The sequence below is a fragment of the Drosophila hydei genome, unplaced genomic scaffold (genome assembly GCF_003285905.1).
Source record: "Drosophila hydei strain 15085-1641.00,03,60 unplaced genomic scaffold, DhydRS2 tig00008114-arrow-pilon, whole genome shotgun sequence".
NCBI lineage: Eukaryota > Metazoa > Arthropoda > Insecta > Diptera > Drosophilidae > Drosophila > Drosophila hydei.
The window spans coordinates 6,137,110-6,164,904 of record NW_022045827.1 but is presented as its reverse complement, the minus strand read 5'-3'; the positions used below and the strand labels follow the sequence as shown (position 1 = coordinate 6,164,904).

The window sequence follows — 27,795 nt, the reverse complement described above, 5'->3', positions numbered from 1 at the left end:
AATAAGTGCATAAAACTATGTTCACTGGGGTCTGGCAATCATCAATCAGTTCCACAAACCATTTGACCTAGCCCTTTTCTTTTCTTTCACAAATTTTTAACTGGATGTTTGATCACGTCTAAGAAATTTGTTGTCTTAGCATTTAATGCTAATTAAGTGTCGCATATTAAAAACTGAAAGACATCTAAAGAATCTGTCGCAATCCCTTAATTTGTGCCCGCAGCTCTACAAAAGCTTAGAAAGCCGACAAAGAAAAGCAAAGAACAAGCCGCCCAAAAGTCAAGTGAAATACGTAAAAAATGGAAGAGAAAAAGGAATTTAAATATGAAAAGTATGTTTAATTAGATGAGTTTTTAAGGCTGCGCGAGTTGCTGCCACTGCCAGCTTGCAACTCGACGCTAATTAAAATTTAAAAGCCGCACAATGAGTTAAAAGTTAGCAACTGGCTGTGGCAATGCCACGCCCACTCCCATACACACATACACATGTGCTGTGGGGGCGAATGAGATGAGCGATGGCCAAATGGCTTGGGGTAGGTTTTGTGGGCCAGAAATTATTGTTAGCATAGCTGATGATGATGGCATGATGTCTACAATGATGCGAGTACATGGTTGATGGTTGATGATGATGATGAAGGGCTGGGGCAAGGGCAACCGCGCACAAATAAAATGTGATGAAAGCCCCAAGAAAAGAGTGTATGAGCCAGAGAGAGATTGAGAGAGAGGGAGAGTGAGAGAGGTAACGCTCTTGTTACTTACCGCCAAAGCACCATCTGCCGGTGGCGCGCGCAAACAGTATGAGCAGCACAATCAGGACAAGAACAGCAACGGCCACAACGATGCCCACAATGGCAGCCACATCCAAGCTGCTGCTGGGCGGCTTGCTCGACGAACTGATGCGCACATGATAGTCGGTGGTGCCCAGCTCATTGCTGGCGCGCAGATTATACGTTTTGGTCGTGTCCTCCAGTGTGAGGCCGGCAATCGCCAGGGTCACATTGTACTCATCATTGCCGACATACTGTGGCTCATAGGCCGAATAACGTCCCTCGGTCCGGCCCTGCGACACAATGGTACCGTCGATGTTCCACTCAATAGACGGCGGCGGGCTGGCACGAATCGTAATATTCACAATGGCGGTGTGCTCCAAATAGAGACCGTACACCGATGCCTCGGGCTGATGAACAGGCGCATCTGCGGGCGAAGAGGAATATTGATTTTAATCAATTTATAGTTTGAATTAATAAAAGGTTTTAGGTGCATAACTCTCGGTGTAGTTTGAGCTAGTCTTACTTTCACTTTCATATATATACATATCGATTTATGGTTCGATATATATCGATATAGACAGACATTCCATTCTAGATACTTACAGCGCACATTGATGATATAGGCAGCCTCTTGGGGTGGCACGCTCTCGCGATCGGTTTGATGATGTGAACGGCAGACCAATTTGCGATTGCTATCGTCCGCTGTCAATGGCCATTGGATTTCCTGCACCGAGGTGGATAGCTCAACATTGTCGTGGGTGGGCGTGGCCACAACCTGCAGGGGACTGGTGCGCTTATTGGCGGGCATGTTGTCAATGTACCAGGAAATGTTAGCAGCCGGACGACCATCGCGCACACTGCAACGGGCATGGAATTCAGTAGACTCCGAGAAGAAGCCATCGCGATTGGGCTTCGAGATGAGCTCAATAATGGGCTGCTGCGGGCGAACTATAAAAGAGATGAAGAAAAGGAGCATAAATAAGCTGTGGATCTAGCTGAAAATTGGAGTTAAGCTTATGCTTGGGTAATATGAAATTGATAGTTGGTTAACTTACGTGCCACAACCAGATCTATGGTGCCGGACAGCTCCTCGCCCTCGACGCCCAGACTGCACTTGACCTGGCCATTGTTGCTGGCCTTAACGCGCTCAATGGTAACGCCGCACTGGCCGGCATTCAAGCCGGAGCCGTAGTAGGTAAATCCTGGCGTCTTGCTCCAAACGGGCGATAAATTGAGCACCTTCTGCTCGCCGGGTATCTCGATGCGGCAGTAGTTGATGGCGCGTCCATAGCGGCAGAGCAACTCAGTGCGATCGCCCTCGTTGAGCAGCGCTGTGTTGGGCTCCACATTCACCTGGCCAAAGCTGAGCGCATCTGAAAAACAAAACAGCAAATAAATCATAAATGCATGCCCATTGTTCAGCATTGTGCAATGCACACAGAGTAGAGTATCTTGTATCTGTTAACTGGTATTTTATGGCTTGAAAGCTAAAAAATGTATCTTATAACCGCTTTATGGCAGCGCTTGCCTAATGCCTTGGCAAATGACTGGCCATAGCTCAGCCAGACACTGGCACGTTTTGCATCTTTCAGATACGCATCTGCGCTGCAGAGTATCTTCAGTTACGAACGCACGACAAACACCCCATTACTCGGCGTGACTTTGCCAACAACTTGTCCCAGCTTCAAATATGCATGTGGCTGATGCGGCTGCTCCGACTGCTCCGACTGCTCCGACTGCTGCGGCTGCTGTCTCTACTCATTAAGTTTCAATTACGCCATCTTTTTTCTTGGCAAACAGTTTTCAAATACCTCTCAGTCTCCGTCTCTGTGGAGAACTTAACTGCAATGGCATTTGCAAAAGTTCGTTTTGACTCGCTTTTTTTCTGCTTTTCTGCTGCCAATTAAGATGTTGAAGCGATTTGCCAACTTACAAATTAAATGATTTAGCAACATGGAAAGTTTTCTTTAAACTGTTCCTGAAATCGCTTTCTGCTTAATTACGCTTCAATTATACTTGACGTCGAGCTAGCAGCTAGAACTAGCTATTGCATATATGTAATTTGCTTAACCTTTCCCAACTAGCTTCGATAGCTCTTTGGGTAGCATCTGCTTATGTCTGTTTTCGTCAAGCATTCACTTATGTCTTGCTCAACCATAACGCTTTTAGTAGCCCTATCAATTTCGTTTCACTTTTCTTTCAACTTGTTTGGAAAACATTTATCCAACTGTTGCCAGCAAATTTGGCTTGAAAATTTCATTTTTCTTTACACGTTTTTTTTTTTTTGTTTTGCTGCAAATTTTGTGCTGTTGATCGATTGATTTGTTGTTTTTGCGCTTTTCCGCATAGGCTTCATTTTTCACACTGCAGCAATTGGCTGTTCTGCAGCCTCTTGCGCCTCCCTCGTGTGCACAATGCCAATCTAACTAATTTTGTAAATGAAAGCCACAAAATTGCAAAATGTGGCATAAACATGAGTCGGTTGCTGTTGCAGCTGTTTGCTGAGATGGCCATAAGGGAGGGGCGAGTGGCCAGTTGGGCGGGAGTGGTGTGAAGGCCAGCCAAGTGCAGCTGGGCATGCATTGATTTCAATTTCGTTGCGCTTTTTGGCTTTTTGACTGACTCTGTCTGGCTGACGTGCGGGCCGTGCTGCCAAGACTTTTGTTTGGTCAGCCGCACACACACTCGCAGCGGCACAGCACGACAGGAAACAACAGCAGCAACAGCAACAGCAACAGCAGCAACAATGGTTGTTTTGCATGCCGGCTGCCAATTCATTGGACTCGTCTTTGATATTTGCATTTGTTTGGCTTTAAAGCGGGTCAGCCAGCTGGTCCGTTGCTCTGGCTGAAATTTAAAACCCACTCGACTTGCTGCCGCTGCCAAACTGTTGACAATTGAGTTGCGAGTGATTTTTTTCTTGTTCTCTCGCTGCCATTCAATAATTCTTTGCTATTTTATTTCACACTTGAGCTTGCGGCGCAATGAAACCACTTAGAGTTCTGCACATAAACCAAATCGCCGAATTTATATTCAGTTTTAAGCTAGAATTTCAAGCGTCAGCACTTGTCGACAACTCCCACACCCAGACCCGGACTCCAGTGCCCGCCACACAACTGTGGAATGTCACATTCACAGCTATGAAAACAAAGATGATGGCGACAATGGCAAACGGATGCGGAATGGATTGGCTACATAGTCGTCCCCTCACCTCAGTGATGCTATTTGTATACCCTTTTTTTGCGATATACCCAAACGGGGTATGATGTTGTTGTTGCTGACAGGGAAGCAACATGAATAACATAAATAAAGCTTAAGAGGTTTACTCTAAATGCAAAAATTTGTCATAGAGTGTGCCAGGCAGGGCATTGGCTAGTCTGCAGTTTTTGTCTGCAGTTTTTCGTTATTGCTGACTAGTCAGACAGGCCATCTATACCCTGTTTCTTATTGCAAGCAACGCATCGTGATATTTATTTATTTAGTTTCTTCTGTTTTTTTCGAGCTGGCTGCATTTTCAGTGGAATGTCGTCGTCTCTTCCCATGTTCTATGTCTCCCTCCCTCTTCCTCTCTCCCTCTCTCTCTCTCTCTCGCAATATGTGTGCTTTATTTGATGCCAAGTCTGCAGTTTTCGCCTTGGTTCAGCCAGACCCAGCGGCGGCTGCTGCCGGACGGACACTGTCCAGTTCAGTGGTCATGGCTCAGTTGGTGCTATGTGCAAAAGTTGCTTTCCGTTTTGCTTCATTTTTTTTACCCCTGCTGTGTGTGTGTACGTGCGTGTGTGTGTGCGGCTACAAAATCATTTCACTTCACTTTCTTTCTATATAAATTGTACAATATATTTAATTTAAAGCGCAATAAAATCAACTTGCCGACCATTGCCGGGCAATCGCGGTCAAGTGGCACGCCCCGCCACACGCCCCCCTTTTGCATGGCTATTGTTTCCATTTGACTTTGGCCACGTTAGCGTCTTTTATGTGAAACGTGATTTTTCCTTAAATATAACGTTCAAGTATTTGATTTTCCGCCCCGCGGGGCAGTCGCCTCAACAATTTTTTCCTCTGTCGACGTTCTCTCGAATTTCTATTGCACAGTGGTGCAATGGTCAATGAAAAGCTCTTGAAATATGATATATATAGATGTGTACATAAGTCTAAGTCTTTATATAGTCATGGCAAGCACATCGAAATGTGAATCGTTGGACTAAAAAGATTTTCTTAGAGTAGCTTCAGATTATATATATTTTTGTATATATATATTAAAAAAAAAAATAAAACAAATAAAAAAAAAAAAAAAAATATATATATATATATATATATAAATTAATATGTTGCTGGTCCAGCGATGAACTAGGCGTCGGTGGCAGGTCCAGCGTTGATCGGGTATTTATAGTCTTAATCAATAAGTTGCTGGTCCAGCTATGAGCTAGGCGTCGGTGGCAGGTCCAGCGTTGATCGGGTAATTATAATCTTCTTATGATGATTATGTTGGAGGGTTTGACTTCACCCCCTTTTCTATTAACTGGCCTTGTGGCTCAGCAATGATCAGAAATATAACAATTTGATTACGGCGGTGTGCCGGAGTAGTGCGGGTTTATTCTTCAAACTTCAATGCAAAACTGATTTTTAGCTACATAGAATATTTCACTTAAGCTAAGCCAAAACTCGCATCACACCACAATGTCATGGTCGGCAAGCCGACTCAGCAATCTTAGGCAATAACGGAAACTCTTGCAGTAAACAAAAGTATCTGGTTACCGCCGCTGACCATTGCAGTTATAGCGCGCTGATACAAAGTATGCAGTGTCGCAATTGCGAGGGCTGTTTCTTAACTTACGAAACACGCGATAGCGAGGGTTGATTATAAACTTATGAAATACCCTATATTAAATGTTATGTGTTAACTACTCCCCCTTCAAGTGTAAGGCCGCCCTCGGCCGACCCAATTCCGGCGACGACTTCTCGTAATTGCTTCGCAGACTTCCTTGCGTCGATGAACCGCCAAAGGGTGAGGCCAATGCAGATTAAAGCACAGCATATACCTCCAATGATGAATGCCACACGATAAGCTTGATCAGTTCCGGCGTCTTTCTTGAATTGCTGTATCTCCTCCAAATTACGTTCATTTAAACGATGAAGATAAGGGAGGCTGAGGACATCTTGGCTGGCAGTGATGTTCAGCAAGGGAGAGTTGGCAATGCCCGGGACTCTATTGCGTACGTTGTTGTGGTTGTAAAACAGAGTCCCGTTGATCGCGACTCGGTCCCCGAACGTAATGAGATGCGTGCCGTGTACTTGGATTTCAGTGCCGTTATCCACCTGGATCCTTGCGGACCCGTCGTTAAGAATGATGATTCCATCATCTACGTGGGTGATTATTTCCAGGTTGCTCGGCTGGATTTCACAGTGTGCCGTGCCACCTGCATGGAGCTCTTTGGCACATGAACTCTCTAATGCCAGACGACAAAAGGTGGCTCCAGGTGAAGCGGTGCAACTCTGCAGTGTGTGGGTTTTTCCATCGCATTCGGCTATGACGTTGTCAGGCAATCGCAATATGAAATTCTTGTGAATGACAGGATAAATCGTAATTTTTCTGCAAGCTTGTTTAATATGATTTAAATTCCAAAAAAAAAAAAATTTTTTTTTTTTTTTTTTTTTTTTTTTACGTTGGGCGCCAATTAATATGTTGCTGGTCCAGCGATGAACTAGGCGTCGGTGGCAGGTCCAGCGTTGATCGGGTATTTATAGTCTTAATCAATAAGTTGCTGGTCCAGCTATGAGCTAGGCGTCGGTGGCAGGTCCAGCGTTGATCGGGTAATTATAATCTTCTTATGATGATTATGTTGGAGGGTTTGACTTCACCCCCTTTTCTATTAACTGGCCTTGTGGCTCAGCAATGATCAGAAATATAACAATTTGATTACGGCGGTGTGCCGGAGTAGTGCGGGTTTATTCTTCAAACTTCAATGCAAAACTGATTTTTAGCTACATAGAATATTTCACTTAAGCTAAGCCAAAACTCGCATCACACCACAATGTCATGGTCGGCAAGCCGACTCAGCAATCTTAGGCAATAACGGAAACTCTTGCAGTAAACAAAAGTATCTGGTTACCGCCGCTGACCATTGCAGTTATAGCGCGCTGATACAAAGTATGCAGTGTCGCAATTGCGAGGGCTGTTTCTTAACTTACGAAACACGCGATAGCGAGGGTTGATTATAAACTTATGAAATACCCTATATTAAATGTTATGTGTTAACTTATATATATATATATATATATATATATATATATATATATATATATATATATATATATATATATATATATATATATATATATGTATATATATATATATATATATATTTATATATATTTTTATATATTCGTATCTCTTCTCACGCAGTCCCACTGTCTTCGGTGCATGTTTTATTCATGCTTCAGACAGATTACTGCCATCATTATTCTCATTTGCTACACAATTCGTTTGCTTGCCCCACTGTGTGGCACAGGTCAAAAGGAATAAGCCAAATCCAGCGCGCAATGTCTGGCTGGCTGGCTGTCTGCCTGGTTGGATGGCAAGCCACAAGAAGTCGGCATGCAATTTGGGCATAAAGAAAGGAATCAGCCACACATTGTGGCTATAGAGTCATGTTTATGTCTGTGGCATAGATAGACATGCGCGACTCGTACCGAAGCAGCTGCCGCCTTGTTGTGTTCCTTCGTAATTTTCAATTTATCAGCGTCGACTTATCGATATGTTGTTGTTGTTATTGTTGCTGCCACCTGCAGCGCAATAAAATGAACCAAAATATAAAAAAATATTGAAGCAAAAAAAACTAATAATTATTGTTGATTTATGGCTAAGGAAAGCGCGATTATATCCCAGTCTAGAGCTGATATGTGATATCTGTGTGTGCACATCTTAAGCTTGACTCTTGGCCACGAATTAAACAAAAAGCACAAAACCTCGTTGCTCTTATGTCTTTTTTTGCTTTCTAGTATTATGCGGGCTAACATGGCGTGTGTGCAATTTCTTTGGCTATTAATAATGATTGGTTGTTACATCAAATTGCCGGGTCGCGGTCTCTGGCTTTCCTTTTATTTATTATTAGCATTATTTATGGCCTTTATGAATCACGCTTTATGTACAAGGTGTCCAAATTTATTAAATATTACATTTGATTTATGCGCCGGATAATGAAAAGTGTTAAGCGACAAATTATCAAAGCCAGCCTCACTTCAGAAAAGTCCTTCTGCCCCTCTCTCTCTCTCTCTCTTAGGGTCATTTGCTACACGTGCCACACAGCAAGCGGTAAAAGTGAGCTGGGCCCAACCCTGTCTGCAGTCAGTTCCTCTTAATCGAAAACTGGCCTCAACTGTGGCTTGGCTTTCGAATTTGGCAAGGGCAATCGCTGCACCGCAGCGCCATCTATGATTGGGCTCTGCATTTCACTAATCGCAGGCTTGGGCTTTATGAAAGTGAAAGACGGCGCCAAATTGCCAAATTTCCATTGGTATTGAGTGTAATTTTCAGTTGGCAAGGTGAAAGTTGCCCAGACACAGCGAGTTTAATCAAGCCGCGAAGTGTTTCCTGTTGCGCAGCAATCAAATGCCAATTAGAACGGCTTGAAGTCGTTGAAATTTGTTGCACTCTCAACAGGCACCAAGCAAGCAAGCCTAAGCTGTAGAATTAAGTGATTTGATTTGAGTTGTAAATATCTAATAAAATTTCAAAAGTATTTTTCGGGTTTTATGTGCGATTTGTATATGCAAAAAGTAAAGTCTGCACGCCTTCTTCCTATGCATTAGATAAAATATTTTGTCAGTATTTAAGAACCCTCTGCATTCTAGAAACATAGAAGTCATAGCGATGAACTAGCTTGATAAAGATACTGAAAGTTTTGCAGCATCAGGTACAGATGGAAAGACATATAGATATGGATATAGATATAGATATAGATATAGATATAGATATAGATATAGATATAGATATAGATATAGATATAGATATAGATATAGATATAGATATAGATATAGGTATAGATATAGATATAGATATAGATATAGATATAGATATAGATATAGATATAGATATAGATATAGATATAGATATAGATATAGATATAGATATAGATATAGATATAGATATAGATATAGATATAGATATAGATATAGATATAGATAAAGATATGAATACATATACAAATATATATAGACAGATAGAGCTACAGATACAGATAAAGATACATATACATATACCTATATAGATGCAGATGCAGATACAGATACACATAAGTTATTGATAGTCAGATATGCCCATATCTACTCGATACAAGATTCTTGTCAGTATAAAGAAACCCATTCGTTGTCTAAGATCAAAGACACAATATCCAAGATGCCACAGTTTAATTTCTACTTTCAATTTAAGTAGCTAAACAATTAACAATTGCAATTATGTAGAGGAGCGAAAAACCTTGTTAACAGTTGCCTAGAATCTATTTTAATTGCCTCGTTCGTTAGCATCGACTCTGTCTGCTGCAACTGTTGGACTGTTGTTCAGGTTCTTTACAGCTTTTCTCTGCTTTCTGTCATTGCACTAGCAACAACTGTGTGTATGTGTGTGTGCAGAGATACAGCTGGCAGTCACTTGAACAGCTTCCAGTTAATTATTATAAAATATGCCAAAAACACAAAAGCGGCGAGGCAAAGTATCTCTGGCAGAGACTCAGCAGTTGCTGACGCTGGTGCTGCGGCTGCCGCTATGCAGAGTCGACTTCTTGCACTTGGCACTTAAGTTTTCGATGAGCTTATAAGCGTCTTATTGTAATTACCTGACAATGCACTCAAGTGGCACTGCAACTACAACAGCAATAACAAGTACTATGACAACAACTAGAGCTGACTGCAAGTGGCGAGCTGTTTGCATATTTGAATAGCTGGAACTGGGCAGAAAGGCAAGCAAAGTGCCCACAGAATGCCAAATGCTTATTAAAGCCCCGAGAATTATTATCATAATTAATGCAATGCAATGAGCAGAGTGAGGGCTGATGAGGGGCTAAGTGGTTTTTGCGGCTAAGCCGCAAACTTTGCCAGCTTTGTTGAGTTCGGCTGTGAACCTCTTGACTTATTGTGCAATTTATGCAAATACAACGCGTATTAAATGCATGCATATGAAAATATATATTATATATATATATATATATATATATATATATATATATATATATATATATATATATATATAAAAGCGATTTGCCATTCAAAACTCTGTTTGCCGGACATGTGATAAATTTTGCGGTGCATTTTCCTCATAAATTTTACAGCACAGCCAGAGCAAAACCAATTTATATATAATGCGAGTGTCAAAGAGAGAGAGAGAGAGAGAGAGAGGGCTTGTGCAGCCTGATGTTCTTGTTGTTGCATGCATTTGAATGTATTTTGCCCAATTACGAATATTTCAAATTAATTGCGCTAGTTTTCTGAGCGAGCATTAATATGCGTCAGGTCAGGCCATTTGACCAGAGTCCTCATTGTTGTTGCGACAGCCGTTACTATGACTGAAAATGAACATAACTTAAAGCAAATTCTGCCCATTATTTATATTAAGCTGCATTCACACACACATTTTAAGTGCACAAATCTGGCTTAACAATTGTTAAGCTTTTGCATTAAGTATGACTGGGTCTGATTGAAAATCTATATTGTTCATTGCTAGGAGCTCGAAACTAAGTGATAAATATATAAATATATATATAACACCCTCTTATATTCTATTAACATTTTGAATGCGTTTAATCCTTTCAATTCAACTTGAATTACAGCACTTTGGCACTAGACAGCATAGCTTAGCAACATCAATTTGGGACTTAGGCCTTAGACCTTCGAGTTTTTGATACTTTATTCATTTAAAACAATATGAAATGTGAGTAAAATGACATTAACTGTAAAGCCTAAAAAGTACTTTAAGCTTCAGTGAAAGCATATTAACTTTAAAAGTCTTTAAGAGTCTGAAATATGTGCTCAATCTTGAGATCACATTCTAAGAATAATTTCAATTTTGCTTAATAAAATAATCTGTCTTTCTGAGAATTTGATGTAGTCGATATTAGCACGTGTGAACTCGTTTCGAACCCTTTTGAGCTGTTTCTTCATCATCTTTTTTTTTCTTTTTGCCTCAAAGCAATACGTTTGCGACAGGCAGCAGAATGTTGCCACGTTTTTCCCCTTTAATTTCATAATTTAATGCATGAAGCTCACGCACACGCAAAATGTGACAAGGCGGATGTGTTCACACAGCAAAAGTCAATGATGCCGTCAATAATACCCTGTAATGTGTGAGAGCCCAAAGGACAAATAAACTGCTGGCATGAGCTGCGAGCAGCTTATTAATTTGACAGGGTATTCAGATTGATCAATATATAATAAAAATATGTACATATTTATGAGCGAATCCCTAAATATAGAACGCGCCTAAATATGTCTGGGATTATGTAAAGTAATGCATAAGGAGCTTTAAGATTATTTGGAATATTCGAGCACTTAGACGGAATACAATCAATTCACGGGGTATTTGAGTCAGAGCCAGCATAGTTTGGTATGCTCATGCTATATATATAAACATATATGTGTGGAAGCGGGGCAGAGTGCGGCTTATTCATTAACATAATTTTTATATACACGCGCCAGCTTGCCGCACCTTATGCCAGCCAGGTGAGGCAGTCCTGTTGCGCCGGTTGCTCCCTGCTGGCGTTATGCAAAAGAGCAACACAGACAGCGCTTGAGTTTTATTTGATTCACTTTTCTTTCCTTTTTTGTTTTTTTATTTTGTTTTGAAATACGTAGAAAAACTGCAAAGAATGTCAAAGAAATCGGCTGGAAATGGTCTTACGACGCGCATACAGCATGACAGTTATTAATGCATATAAGCTACGGCAACATAAAGAATCGAAATAAATTTATGGAGAGAACAAAAACGTTGCCTACTTTCAGGTCGCCTGGCCGGACGCCAAGTGTCGCCTGCTATTTGCGAAACATTTATCAAACCTGCAGACGCAGAGACAGGCAAAAAATTGTTAGCCAAATCAGCGCCAAAAGGTAAATAAAGTTAATGGCAATAGCTACTAGCGGGAGGAGGTGTGGACGGAGTGGGCCCAGTAATAGTCCAGACGCAGTCGTCGTAGTCGCCGACGCTCGTAAAATGTCTGGGGCTTAGTTTTAATTGTTTTTGCGGCGCAACGTTGACAGAGCAGGCTATAGCTTAGGGGGCGGGCCGAGCAAAGTGTCTAGAACGTTTTTCTGGCCACAAAATAAATTGATCTGCGGTTTTTGGTCTCATAATTTATGTGCCAACGAACTGCAGAGCACAGAATTCCTTTGACAAATGGCTGCGTATCGTCAAGTCACATTTTGAAAACGAATCAAATCAATTAATTATCGCTGCAAGTGCGTATTAACAATTAAATAAAACCGAAATACCTATAAAAAAAAAAAAAAACCAAACATACATTCGCATAAAATACTATATAAATTGCGCACAATTTGTATTGGCAATTGCCATTTGTCTGCCTGGAGGTTATTGATCCCAATGGGTGTTGACATGCCCTCGAGGCGCACTCGACTGACAGCCCAGCCTTAAAGAGTGGGAGTGGCAATGATTGCGTGGGCTCTGGGCGTGTTGAGTATAAAAATTTAATATTTCATTACGTTTAATTAATATCATTAATAATAGATGTAGCAACTTTTGAGTTTAGAGAAGGGAATATAAATGGAAAGTTCAACACAAATAACTAAATTCTAATTAAATTTATAAAAAAGGCAATCTGTATAGATGATAGATATATATGATAGCTAAGTCAAGAAATTAAAAGAAAATTCTCTTGAGAATTTCATTAAAATTAACTTATTTTAGAGAAGAAAGTAGCTCCAAAATAAATTGCCTTTTATTAAACAGCTGAGTAGGTGTTGAGTCTAAAAACTTAAATTAAATTATAATTATTTTTACACAAATGTTGAGTCTAAGCTGGGTAACAAGTTAAATGGCAAAACTTAATAAATATTTCTACAGCTACAGATTAACCAAAACTTAAAACAGCTTCCAGAATAAAGTTGTCTCGCTGCCTTTGTCATATTATGACATTTTTACTTGACTTTTATTTATTTATGACTTTGAGTTTTCACAAAAGTATTAACAACAATGTGACAAGCATACAAATTAAATACAAAAATTGTTGGCATATTTCTTTTGTATTTAACACCTTTTTTTGCACAGCAGATGCATGCGGCATTTTAATTGCATAATTAATATGCGCACATATACATACATATATTTATATTTATTTATATATATATATATTAAATATTTTCTCTTTTGAATGTTGTGCAAGGGCAAATTTTTTGCATGTGTCATCGCCGCATACACAAACTCAAACGCAAACTATGCTTAAATTTTTTGTTCATTTATATATGTTGTAATCTACCTTTTTCTTTTTATAACGGTGCTTACTTAAGCACAACTAACGGTTGTCATGCCAAAAGTGTCTTTGAACTCGGCTATGTTTTCTCGTTTCTTTTTCCAGCCCAAAACTTTCAAGTTTGCATTTCGTACGCTGATCTGTTGAACCGATTAAATAGCTGCTTAGCTCACTGACTCATAGAGAGCCTCGAAAAGCCGACACCAAAAGTATTTTAATTAACTGCAAATTAAAGCGTCACATATGTGCCGCGCTTATGTTTTATATTTATTTTTATTTTTATTTATTTTTCTTTCCGAGAATTTTTGTCTGCTGGAAATTTCGGTCACAATGTGAATTTGATTATGAATGTCATGCAAATGAAATGCGGAAAATATAAATTATTATATTCCTTACAAGGGTACTTTAAATGTGTCATGCAATGTGTAACGCCTAGAAAGAGGTAGTGAGAGGGAGTGATAAGTGTAACTATGATTCAAGATCAACTTGAAAGTTTAGCAATTGCTTGATTCACTATTTCATATACTCTAACTATGTTAAAGAGTTGTAAGGTCAAAATAGACAAAATATTTTATATGATAATATATATTTAGTAGTTGTTTGTGTCTGGAAAAATAAATAAGAGGATTTGAAGCGGGCCTAATTTGAATAAAACACGTTTAAAGTCTTAAGACTATAAACTAACATAACTTTATCAAAAGTTTGCTTGATAATTATATTTTATAGAGATTTAGTAAAGAACATCTTTTTAATTTTTGTTGTCATTGTACATCATCTGCATTAAAATTGAAGCCACATTCAAAACTTTTTTCTTACAATTATATTTCAATTGTTAGAGTATAAAATCTTCGTCTACCGCCACTCCTTAGAAACTTTTTTTTTCTGCTGTGCTCTCTCTTCTTAGCATCTGACAAAGTGCTAAAGAAGTTGGCCAAGTTGTTGCTGCGTTTTCTGTGTCAGCAACAAATGTAAAGAAAAAACTTGAGTTTGAACTTTGACTCGGCAGGCGGCTGACGAGCTGACAGGCAGTCAGCTCACAGAACTTCAGCTGCAGCATTTCATTTTAATTTATGCAATATTTGTCGCTATTTAAATGCTTTCCAAGCTGGCAAATAAATACAACAAAAATAAATAGCTACACTTTACAATTTAATGTAGTTAGACAGGTTAACGCGCGTCTGTCCATGGCTTAGTTTTTCTTTTGTTTTTTTTATTTAACTTTTGTTTTTGTTTGCTCTCATGCAAATTGTGCAAAGCAAAGTGGGAAACGTGTTTTTTTTTGTACCATTCACAGCGCTGATTTGTGGGAAAATGAGCTGACGGCTGCTGCTGTTGCTGTTGCTGCTGCCTCAAGGTTTCATTGCAGTTGCAGTTAGACGGGCTGCCTATTGGACAAGCGCCAAGAGCTCAAGGTGAGCCGCTTCTGGTCAGAGCTGAGTATACTTCAAATACGAGTTTGCATTTCTTGTAGGAATAAAACAACAAGACAAACTATAAATACAACTTTAAATGTGATTAGGTCTACAATCTTTGCTTGGCATTAGCGTGGGTGTCTCAATGGATCAGCCTTGAGCTCAACTTGACAATTGCGCTGCGACCTCTGCCCTCGGCTCAAGTACGCCAAAAGTCATTTACTTTCCCATCGCATAATAATATTAAACTGTTTTTTGTTTGCTTATTATTATTTGTCATTTGTGCTGTCCAAGCTCATTTGCATAATACTTATTTTTTAATCAACTGATAACATAAATTTGGTTTATGTGCATGGTAAATGACATTGAAATTAACTTGGTTAGTTGCTGTATTTATTTTACGTTTTACACGCTCGCATAATTAAAGCTTATGTGATTTTTTCATTAACTGTCCGCTCAAATAATATGCCTATTAAAATATATTTTGCAGCTCTATTAAATATTTTGACATTAATGCGCATCGAAAAGGGATTGCAGCAACAAAAAGTATATTTATGTATGTATATATATGCAATTCATTATGCATAATTTGATGAGAGACGATGACATAATCATCAGTTACGTATATTTTTTGTTACACCGAAACTGTTAATTGGCAAAAGCCGACAATCATAACAGTTAAATCTGTTACCATAAAAGTATTAACTTTAATATTTCGAATAATGCTTATTATTTCTTAACTATGTCTTAATATTCAATTATATATATTTCTCAATCAATCATAAGAAGTGACTTGGCATTATTAAGGAGAAAGTAATTGAGACCTAAGCTGGTGAGAGCGTAGAGTAGGTAAGAATATGTAAAAGGTAGTTGTAAGTGTGAAATAGAGCAATTATGAACAGAAATATATTAAAGACAATTTAGAAAATATTTTTTAAATATATAAATATTTATTTTAATTAAATTTAATTTTCAGGTCTTTTATTTGATATGCATAAAGTAAAGTATATGGAAATATATATTAATTTTTTGCATTTATATATATATATATATATATATATATTTTTAATTTTTTTTGCTATTTATTTTAGTAAAATTTAATTCTCAGCCAATTTATTTGGAAAGCATAAGCTTAGAGATATTAAAGAAATCTTACATAATATTTATTTATATTATTTTTGCAATTTATTTTTATTAAATTTAACTTTGTCAATTTATTTGGAATTTTATTTCATAATTAATACATTTTTATATTATGTTCTTTATGTCTGAAAACTCTCAAAAAGATTAGGCAAATTATATTTATGTGTTATATGTTAAGCTCTACTTTGCATCAAGTGACATTCCCTTAATTTTATATAAAATTTTCTGCTTGTCGCAAATTGAGGCGCAATTGATTTTCAGAACACATGCGATTATGCAATTAAAGGCGTTCGCCTCAAGTACGGTCTGAGAAGTTGTGCCCTGTGTAATTTATCATAAATGTGGAGTGTGCAAAGTACTCCCAGGTGTGGGCTGTCGTTTGTCACATGAAATAGGTGGGGGCGTGGCAGGTGGTTAGGGCAGAGGCGGCATTGTTTTCGGACCTTTGTTGAAAGTCTAATTAAAAGCGAAAGGTGACCGCACCTTAGCTCAGTGTCTCTACTCCTCTATCTCTCTGTCTCTCTTTATCTTTCTTTCTCTGTCTCTCGCTCTCCCTTTCTCCAACTCTATCTCTGCTCAAATTGAAGGTGGCGACAAATGTGTAGCCTGCCACGAGGCGCTTTTACTGACAGCCGCCTGCAGGTTAAATGCGTCTCACTGCGCCCGTTTAACCTGCACGCTGGGTGTGTATAGGTAGGTGTGTGTGTGTATGGGTGTGTGTGTGCGCGCGCTGGCCACGGGCAAACATAATTGAAGTCATAAATAACGAATTATGTTGCGAAAGTTGAGCTCAGAAACTGTTTGTTTAGTCAACTTTGTGTTTTTTCTCACTTTTCTTGTTTTTTTTTTCCTGTGCTTCACACTTTTGCATAATTATGTTGTGCTGTGCAGGTGCAGGCGGAAGGGGGGATTGGCGGGGCTGACTTCCCGTTTGCTCTATGGACAGGGCTAATTATGGAGTAAGCCCGCACGCTTGGCCGCCGCGTCTAGGCCAGGCAGCTCGTCTACCTTTGGGCCGGCGTCAAGATTTATGATGATGGAATAAGTTTTTTGCCAAGACTGAAACGGGGTGAGGGCGGACATTGGGTTTGGGGTTGGGGCTTGGGTTGCTAGGGTAACTCTAATTAAAAGCTTCAATGCCTAAGAGGAACCCGGAGGCAGGGTGTTAGTTTTAATAAATGTTGCGATTTGTTTGACAGGCGCGAAGCTCTAGTTTTAGTTGTTTGTGATGTGGATTGAAAAGCAGCTTTGCCAAATTGAAAAGTTCCGAGACAAAGAGAAAGAGAAAGAGAGAGAGAGACAGCAAGATTTATGGAGATGGAAAAGTATTTTTAATTAATGAACGTATCGAATGATTCTCACAGCCCGTTGATAGCCTGTAAAACTGCATTAAATTGCAATTATGTTGTGTTTCGTGGTGTAAATGTTGTTGTTGTTGTTATTGTTGCTGTTATTGCTGACAAGTGAAAACACTTTGCTGTCTGCAAAAATACATTCGTCAGTCATTTAATATCGCATCTGTTGCAGCACTTTGTGTGCAGCTACTTTTAATGCCGTGTTGTTTCAGTTTTAAGCACACATTCAATATATATTTATTTTAATTAAGGTCCAAAATACACTTATAAATGCCAAACACTTTTATGCCTTTGACTCTATATATAGTTATATATTTTCATATTTTCATTTTAAGCCCACCGATGCATTATAATATATTATAAAAGCCCGGCCATTCAATGGAACGTAGAGCAGAGCGCCGCAAAGGCTGAGAAGAAAAAACAATTATCGCAAAAGGGCTCGACAATTGTTTCAAATGACAATGAAAATATAGTGCAGAACAACTCAACAGAAACGCAAAGACATCGAAATTCATTAAATTTCAGTCTGTGCTGTGGCCCCTTTCAAAATTTGCCAGTCATAAAAATCATTTTTTCATCATTTAAAGTGGACTTCAAGTGTAATTCGATTCATATATAATTTATTTGTAATTAAGCTTTACTTTGCTTCGTAATCTGATTCGCATGACATGCATAGGAAATTGAAATACGAGATCAACACGTACGGAATAGCATGAAGTATTTAAGATATGGTTCGGCACAGAACAGAGATTGATTGTGGGGGAACGTGCGAGTAGGAAAGATAAAGATAAGCAGAGAGAGGGAGTAAGAGTGAAGAAAAGGAAAAGATTTAGAGAAAGAGACGACAAAAAATAGAGAGTGGTGGAAGAAACAAGTAGAAAGAGTGTGGAAAAAGATATAGAGAGAAAGAGAGAGAGAGTAAGAAAGAGATTGCTTTAGAGAGAAATGAAAAGAGAGAGACAGAGAGAAGCAGGCAGAAAGTGTTTGATAGAGAAAAAAGTGATTGAGGTTTTGGGAAAGAGAGAGAGATAGAGAGAGTGAGGGGGAGAGAGATAGAGAGGGGATGAGGCAGAAGCGAGATAGTTAGAACACGACAGAGAAATCAACGGAAAAAGATATTCAAGAGAAAGAGTTCTAAGGATACAGAGAGCTAGAGACAGTGATCGAGATATCTTGAGAACTAAAGAGGCAGAGAGTACAATAGTATTCAAGAAAGAAATTGGAAGATACAGAAAGATAAAGAGAGACAAAGTCATAGAATGCCAGAGTGATATATACAATGTCGAGACTTGGAGCTATAATTCGATTCTCTCTTATCATGCTCCTCAAGAATGTCTGATTCGGTGTCTTCTTATTTCTATTGAGGCATACTCTCAACTGTTTTTAAACTAGCTAATAACCCTCTCAGCATTGTCAGACATACTTAAACTATCTTATCAACTTCTTGCATTCATATTTCCATTATTCCTATTCAAGTTGCAGTTTTTCTTTCATTTGCATTCAAAGAACTTCAGCTCGCTTTTCAGTTTTCTCGCAGTTTTTCTTTGCTCAGCATTTTTCCTGTTGCCTTCTGTGCCAATCATTGCCAATTAACTGGCTTATCTTTTGTGCAGCTAGCAAATGTAATTCTTAGAAATTCATGTCAACATCAATATGCAGAACACATTGCTTTTTGAGCTGAAGGAAACCAAAAATATTCCCTAACATTGCGATAATTAATAGCAGGACATTTTGCTGGATTTTTGCAAGCGACGTTTGTGCCAAAAAGTTGTTGTCATGTTTTCGTTGCTTCCGCTTCCGTTACGTCAACAGCCCCAACGTCGCAGCCTCCCTCTCTCCCTCTCTCTGTCTCCGGCCAAATAGTGGCCAAGTTCTGCTGGCAAGAACTGATGCTGGGAATTATTTTCATTTAGCAAACGAATGTCTGGCGTGGTTAGGGTAGAGTTTGGGTCTACCTGCCACAGACCCGCAGACGGCCCTGCCACTTCCCTTACCCCTAGTTGCTCTTCCTGCTCATGATGATTATTATGACGATGATGATGGTGATAATTACGAGGGCTGCTCATTTGCGTTGATTTCAAGCGGAAAACGTTTGTCGCAAAATTTCATTTCGATTCGATTGACATTAATTAATGATTGTTTCAATTCACACACACACATACACTCGCACACTCATTGGTTATAGTAAATATGTGTATTGCATTGATTTACGTCGTCAACGATTCCCTGGTTACATTATTATGCTGGCACAGCAACAATTCCTACAGCAGAACCAGAACTTTAACAGCAGAAGCAGCAGCAGCCGCAGCAGCCCACATGCCGGAGTTTCATTTCCCTAACCCAATCCCTGGTTGCCTAGTTGCCAAGTTACGACAATTGTCGTTGGGTGTTAATGATGATGAGCTGTCCTTGTCGATACTGCTGTCCCATGTCCCCTGTCCCTCATGCCCTGTCAAGTTGGCTGCCCGCCTTGCGGTTTGCCTGGGCTTTAGTCGGCTCCGAGCTTCGAGTTTCCAATTCCGCTCGAGCACTGAATTTCACTAATTGTTCAAGACAGTTCGGCCAGAGCTGAAATATTTAATTATGCTTTTCAGACGGCCTTTGGCCACACTTGAATTTCTCGCAACACATTACGAACATTTCAGAGAGTTCGATAATACACTGAGAGAAATATGCCTAGAGTTCACGGTAATCGAATAGAATATGAATTAACTATATTTAATAAAATTTAAACAAATTGTTTTAATTTATTAAGAGAATTACAAAATACAATTCATAAAATTTTATTTAAAAATTGTTACAAGAAATGTTTCTGTCTAAAATTCAACCAAATATTTGAGCTTGACTTAAGCTCTGCTTACTATTTCCATAGTTAAATCATTCTCCTAATCTTAAAGAAACCTAAACTTGTTTTCTTCGACTTATTATAGACTGGGGATCCCATATCTAATCTGACTGCATTAAACATGAATTTGACCTATTAACATTCAGTAAATGAAAACAATCAGCAAAGAGCTCAAACTACAAAATGAAAGCTCAGGCCACATTAAAAATTGAAGCTTAATTTCTGATTTGTCACTACACACACTCAAACACCCTGAGTACACGTGTGCTTCGATTAGCTAATAAAAATCAGAGCAAATAGCTTGAATTTTTCATGAACTAAGTATCTGTGACTATTGAATATTTCACCCAAACTCCGGTTCGGCGAACTGCTCGAAATCCTTCGAGTGCCACAAAAGAACAAAATTCCCGCACTGACGACACTGGAGAAATCAACGCAAAAATTTGAGCGCGCCAAAGCTTTTAGCTTAAGCATTGAGAGAATATCGCTGCCAAATCCAGGAGGATTTCTGCAGTTGCTGACTTGCATTTTTTATGGCACACCAAGGCGAAGCGCGGATGAATAGAGCAACTGCTTCGCCTCGGGCTCTTCGCGACTTGTAATAAATGCTAGGTGCACCCTCTTAATATACTCTGTAGATAACTGCGAGCAGGTGGGGTAGCCTGGGGGTGATCTAGAATGTGCATGAAATGGGGAAGTATTGGTCGAGATTTGTGGCTGTATCTAAGTATGTTGATAAATGTATGCCTGCTGCAAAGCCTTGCAAACTGAGAGACTTTTGCTTATATAGAAACTTCATTTGGTATATTGTTTATAATATAATATATATAATCTATAAGGAAATAAGTTTTATAAATTTAAAAAAATATAAATATATTTAATTTATATATTTAATCTGGCTATGCAGATTTGATGAAATATAATGCGGAATTATTTTGATATCAAATTAAAAAGTACAGGGTATCTTTTAGTGCAACCATCACACTCGAGGTGTGCCACAAAATAGTTGCTAGCTGTTGCTTCCCTTTCTTTTATTTGAGATTTTTTTGATTCTTGCATTTGTGATTTTCATGAAGTTTCGCGCTCGTCGCTTAATGCGTGAAAATGCAACGAGCTCAATGAAAAATTTGCATAATTTGATATTAAAAAGCAAAAGTTTTCATTTAACAATTGTAATGCTTTACATTTGATTGGGTTTTTCCCTGACTGCCAGCTGTGCACACAAGTGAGGGGTGTGGCTACGCATTAATAGGGTAGCTAACACAGCTCACCCTAATTATGCCATTGAGCGGTGTCAGGGTGACTGTGGACAGGGGCATGCAGGCGAAATTCGACCAGGAATTATGTCATTGAAAGTGGATGTAACAAAAGCATCACAACTGTCAGTCGCAATGTAATTAGTTTGGCTATTTCGAAATTGAGACGTCTAGAGTGGGCCTCGAGGCATACAGATATGTACTACTCGTCTTTCGGTAGATCTGTGAACCGCATTGCCATACCAAGCAAATGCAAACAGGTGTCTGCCAACTGTAATGCGAACTCCCCAAAATACAGTGGAATATAAATTATTTTTACCAAATGGCTACAATTTCAATTAGTCAACAATGCGGAAGCATCTAGCTGCTAGCTAAGGAAGTTGACAATGGTAACTGGAAACCGAATGCTTGGGCTGGTCAGCCGCACATACATAAGTCTCTATATATAGACGTAAATAATTTATATATGTGCATAGCTATCTGTGCTGTAAGCTGATCTGCCTCTTGTTGCCAAATGCAAAACGCAAAATGCAAAATTCGAAATTTAATTAATTAATAGGTTCGTTGAGCAGTGTTTGGTGTCGCCTGTGGGTGTGCGCGCGCGTGTGTGTTGCTGTGTGTGTGTGTTGGTTAAGGTTCATATATTTGGTCTACATAATTAGTGGCTAAAACATGAATGGACAAAGTTTGCTGTTTAATATTTCATGTTTAGGTTAGGCAAACATTTGTGCTAAGGCTTTGCAAAATAAAATATTTTGATTAGTTTAATAACTTAATGACTGAGAACTAAAATTCTTTCGATTCTGGAAAAGTTTTTTATACAGGATTACAATTTTTAAAACTATTTTTATATAATATTTATATAAAAAATTTTAATTAAAATTCTTTAACTTCTGGAAAAGTTTTTAAAATGATATTACATCTTTCAAAAATATTTTTAAATATATTTTATTTATTTTTTAATATTGTTAAATATTTTTAAACACTTTTATATGCTTGTAAATATTTTAAAATATTTGTATATAATATTTATATAGATATGAAAACAATTTTATAAAACGTCATTAAGGCTACGTTTAGCATGGATGATAATACATTCTTTAGGAACAATATATACATATATGTATATAAAATTACATGTATTATAAGTAGATCCTGAAATATCTACATAAATATGTATAGAAATATCAACTCTAATATATATTTATTGATATATGCACTGACTCACATTCAGGGCTTGGGACTAGCTGAGCTAAAGTCCTTAGAATCAAGTGCTGTCAAACTGCTTTTAACTTTATCTTCTGCTCACAAAAAAAAACATAAACAACTTATCATTTTGATAATATTTATAACTTCCGACTATAATTTTCCGAGCTGATGAGCCGCTATATACAGCTATCTATTCACGATCGCAACATTGTGAGGCGTAAAAGACTTGAGAGAGCAGCTTGCCAGCTAAATTCAATCAGCGCCCTGCATAAATCTCTATATTTGTTCACTCACTACCCATCGATTTCCAGCTGACCTCATCCGCTGGCTGAGCTGTCAATTAGCTGCCCCTAGTCTCAGCTTCACCAGCAGCTGATTGCGATCCATTCAAGCGTTGGTTGCGGACTGCAGTCAAGCAGCCTTAGCTAATCTCACTCACTGCTCTCTTTGTTTGCGTCTCTTTCTGGCTGCACGCAATGCAGGAAGTGCTTAGCCAAATGGTTCAGTTGCCGCTGAGTTTTCGGAGCAGCTTAAGCCGCATTAGACAATCGAAATGGATGGGTCTTACGCCTTATAGAGCACATGCCAATTGCTACCTGAGCCTAATATGACCTTATTAGCCGATTGGCAAACACGAGTATATAGCCAGAACCAGAGCCAGGAAACACGATTTGGGCCTTTGTTGTGTTTGTATTGTATAGTTGTACTGGCATTGTGCAAGCGAGTTGCGTTTTAACGGCTTTCCCTGATTTCCAAAATCTTTGCATAGATGAATATGTTGTAATAGCTATTGTTGTTGTTGCTGTTGCTGTACTTGATTTATTATGAAATCCGTACATGGTTATTAGTTTTTCAAATGCTTTCGGCACAGGCAATAATTTTCCAAAAAGCAGCCCTTGCCAAAAAAAAAAAGAAGAGAAGAGGAGAAAGGCAAAGGAAACCCCTGCCGTGAATTGTGTTCGTTCGCACACGCAACCCGTGGGCTAACAAAGGTTCAGGATGCCAGAGCTCTGGGACTGCCTCTCGCTGCTCGTGTCCCGCTCTTTCATTAAATCCTCGCACTCCTTTTGCCATTTCAGCGCTAAATTTGATTTATATACATTTTATTATATTTGCCCTTGCTGTCCCCCTGCGCTGTCTATCTTCTGCTATATTTGCCAATAGCCTCTGGTTGTTGTTGTTTTTGTTATTTCGTGTGGCGCTAATGAATTCAAATGTGTGCGTAATTGAGTTATTAAAATTTCAGTGAACAGCGAACGGCATACAGCGAACAGCCGCCGTCTGTTCTACCGCTCGCAGAGCAACTGCTCACGAGTCGGACTGTAGTCGAGAGGGGATGCTGCTTCTGTCTGCTGAGCCAAGCATTTCAATTCTTAAGAGGCGTTCAAGCGTATATTTCTGTTAGATTTACAACAAAAAAATACAAAAAATGAAAAGAAAATTATATATATATTTAATTTATAGCCAAGTGCAGTGCAATTTATCTCCGGGCCGAGCTTGCGAGCTGGCTGCAAGTGTAAATGGAACGAACGAAAAGGGGAGACGCGACAGTGCCAACTGAGCGTATTCGTACCGCAATGCAGACTGGATTACAGATGTACAGCTATACCATTCGATTGTAGCTATAAAACAATTCCAGAAGCGATTACTTAAGTTAGCAATTCTTATAAAGTATTCTTTAGATAATACAGCGAACTTTGCTAGCAAATTTTAACATGCATGTTAAGCTAAATAATTATTTTTGAGTTATTGAAAGCGAAAAACAGTTAGATATTTGAGTAGTTTAAAGTACTCTAGTCTAAAGGATTGACTTAGAGTTGGTCAACAACTTCAACACTTTAATGGAGAATGGAAAGGGAGACGAATCCAAAAATATATATTTTAAAGTTGGCATTTCTAGCTCTTAACTTTCATAAGCTAATTGTTTTAGATCTGAAGAGATTTCATGAAGTCGAGTGCCTTCATTGGCCCAACTTTTAATTGCTAACAAGAATGTGCCTACTTAACGGGGTCGGCCAAGCCTCCTTCTAACTGTTTCAGACTACCATAATGCAATAAATTTCTATTGTTCAAGAGTTCAAGTTAATCAGTTCTCATTTATAGTCTGAAAACTAAAACAAGTTAGATATATTTCAATGAAATAAATTTTAATATATATAGAAATTAATCAGTTGTGATGAAGTAAAGTTTCTGGCCCGTAAATTTTCATTTCATATAACTTTTATACATTTTTTTCAAGAACATACCAAAAAAAATCTCTTGTTTTGTATAAAATATTTTAGTTGAGTCTAGGTATTTAATATGAATGTTAAATTATTAAAGTTTGCTAGATATGCGCTTTAAAAACTAAACTAAATATGTATAAATATAAATATATGTCATATGAAAGGCTTTTCAGGCTTTTTACTTTTTATGCACGAAATGTAAACAAATTATGTTAAAATTTGCATAAGCATATGCCTATTCATGTTAAATATATTTGGGAGCTTGCAGTTTGACATGCATGTTGGAATTACAAGCTGCTAAAACTAAGCAAACACATTCTATCTGCGGGGGCATATTATGTTTTGGAATGCCCAAATACATAGATTATATAATTTGTTTATATTATTTCATAATTAGCATGCATATGCAAGCCCTGCTTTAATTATGTGAATTAAAATTTGAAAAATATTCGACTAGTTGTTAGTCGAAAGTGTTTATATTTTCGCTGTGTGTGTGACTGGAAACGTTTTAAATTATGTTCTATCTGTGATTTATGGCCAATCAGCAAGGGACTAAATAACTAACGAATGGAATTGGCCAAATGCCGCATGTACAACAACAAATTCATCCATTTACAGGAAATGAACACACACACCAAGAGGCACGCCCCCGGGCCACACCCACTTATACCGCAAGCGAATTTTACAGTCAATAATTCCGCTTAAATACATCGCTTAAATTATGCAGCAGTTGGCGGCGCCCCCAACTGCCCGGCCCCAAACAGCAGCAAATAACAATAAAACTAACTAACCAAAAAACAAAGAGGGAAATTTTCACGTTTACGTTTTACCCTCGATGTATGTGAAAATGACTTTTCATTCTTTCATATTTGCCAAATTTTCAATTTTATTTCCTTTTTTTTTTGGTTTTTTTGCTTATGTCTCTCGAAGGACTCGGAGTTGAAATGTTTAAAGAGCGCCATGGGAATGCCACAGAGTTCTGGGCCAATTGGGGGAGTAAAAAAAACTACTCTATGCGAAAATTTAGTTGAGCTCTGTGAGTGAGCGGGGGCGAGCTGCGTACATAGGTCGAGCAAATATTACCCTTGCATTTTTCATGTATAATTCGAAGCGGCGCCTTTTTTTATTTTTTATTTTTTTTTATTTTTTGTTCGCCAGAGCAAATATTTTGCAATCAAACAAACTGCGCTGGGGGTTCGGAGTTTAGCCAGGCTGCAAATCTATATAATAATTTCGCGTGTGCTTGATTTTCACGGCACTTGAAACACTCAAGTGCAGCCGAAGTCGAGGCGGCAAGTCAGCGAGGCAGGCAGCCGGCATTTTATGCGCCTCGTATATTAAAACCCATAATTTGGCTTAATAGTTTTTGCAATTACCCGAAGGGTTGTGCGTACGGCGACAACCCTTTTTTGCGTTCGCGTTCGTTTTTTTTTTGCTTTGCCCGAACGAAGCGCAGCAATTTGCAAAGCAGCAGCCGTGGCAGGAAGCTGGCTGAAGGATGTGGAAGTGCGGCCTGTTTATGCGTGAAATGCGCCGCCTCGCAGCATTTGTCATGTGTGTGCAGGGCCTGAGAGGGGAACTGAAGGGCGTTGTCAATTATGAATTTATTAGAGACTACAATTGTGCTTGCTTATGTGTACATGTGTGTGTGAGTTTTTGACTGGGTAATTATGGCTTGAGAATCAGTAACAGCTGGCATTAAATATAGATATCAAAATTTTGGGACATGGCAGCAGCTGAGGATAATCCCAGACAAAGGGAAAGTTAAGTTAGATAATTGATGGGAAATTTTTTTAAATTTAAATAAAATAGAATTTAAATGTAATATACAAAATATTAAGTCCTGTTTGCACAGCTGTTTACATAAACTAAATTTATTTAATATAAGCTTCAAGTCTTCAAGCTTGACAATAAATGTTGCTGATGCAATATTATTAGACTCTTATTAAACTTTATAAATAGCAAAACGAATTGCATTTTTTATTATTTTATTTTTACATAATATTCAAAAGGAAACTCTCGAACTTCGACTCTTAGTTTTCATTTTATTTATCAACTACATTTGAATATCTAAAGCACTTCAAAGTTAATCTGCTCACAGTGTTTTGACAGACATGTGGACATGCGTGTAAGTATTTGTTAAGCCTCGTTACTGGGCAACAAATCGAAGCAGGCTTTTTCCACTTGATGTTTGTTGCCATAAAATGAAATTTACTAAAATGAAACTGTAACCATGGCTGAATACATAGCCTTGTGTTTTATTGCTTTTGCGGCTTATACTCTAAGACGGAGGCCTTACGTCTGTCAGACAGTTTGTATAAACCGATTTGAGTTGTCTAAAGTCTTTCAGTCTAACTACTCTAACTGCTTAAACCATTCATAAAAGTTTTGGTATATTAATTGAATTTAATTCTACTTTATGCTCTCTGCACAGAGTATTACCCAGTCATGCTGCACTTTTGCGGCACAGATTTATTCTTTTGATAACCTTTTCTATAGAAACTGCCACAGTTTCGTTTCCGTAATTTGCCGCACAAGCCCTGCACACATATTTAGTTTACATTTTTTTTTATGGCTCTAGAATTTGATTTTTATTTTGCTGACTTTCCACTCTTAGCGCTTGTCGCTTGTCTCTGCTCTCTGCTGTGTGTGTGTGTTGCCTCATTTTTGTTGTAAATTGTTTGAAGTGCCTCTCGAATGCGCAACGATTGGCCTTCCCGCCTGCTAAACCTCAGGCTGCCTGCTCTCTCCCTGCCTCTCCCTCTCCCTGTCCCACGTTTTCCGTGCCTGCAATTGCCCGTCCATGCTTCAATTTATGTTGATTTTAAGTGGCAAATTGTATTTGCATTTTAACTTTTATGAAGGAGCCAACCACAAGTAGCCCTTTGTGCATGGCTGACAGAAGTCCGACCACGACAGGGGCTAAGTGACTTTCTTGTCGTGTCACGAGCCGCGCGCAAACACAAAACACGAGCCGCAACTGCGGCTACCAAGTCTTTGATGGATTTTTAATTCAATAGAGCCTGTTTTCTTTATCTAGTTAGACAAATATATGTATATATATATAAATATATATATATATTTATAAATTTGCCATCGATAATAGTTGTT

At 38.5% G+C, this 27,795-nt stretch overlaps 1 protein-coding gene across 5 annotated transcripts in view; it reads right to left on the bottom strand.

Annotated features, from left to right (window-relative positions):
* LOC111595419 (fasciclin-3) overlaps positions 1–27,795 on the bottom strand; it is a 96,460-nt gene that overhangs the window by 7,644 nt on the left and 61,021 nt on the right. For all 5 annotated transcript variants that reach the window (XM_030224379.1, XM_030224381.1, XM_030224382.1 and 2 more), the window contains exons 2-4: positions 1,825–2,142; positions 1,373–1,717; positions 759–1,193 (exon numbers count right to left, since the gene is read on the bottom strand). In XM_030224379.1, coding sequence (XP_030080239.1) covers positions 759–1,193; positions 1,373–1,717; positions 1,825–2,142 — 1,098 coding nt within the window. The remainder of the gene's footprint in view (positions 1–758; positions 1,194–1,372; positions 1,718–1,824; positions 2,143–27,795) is intronic.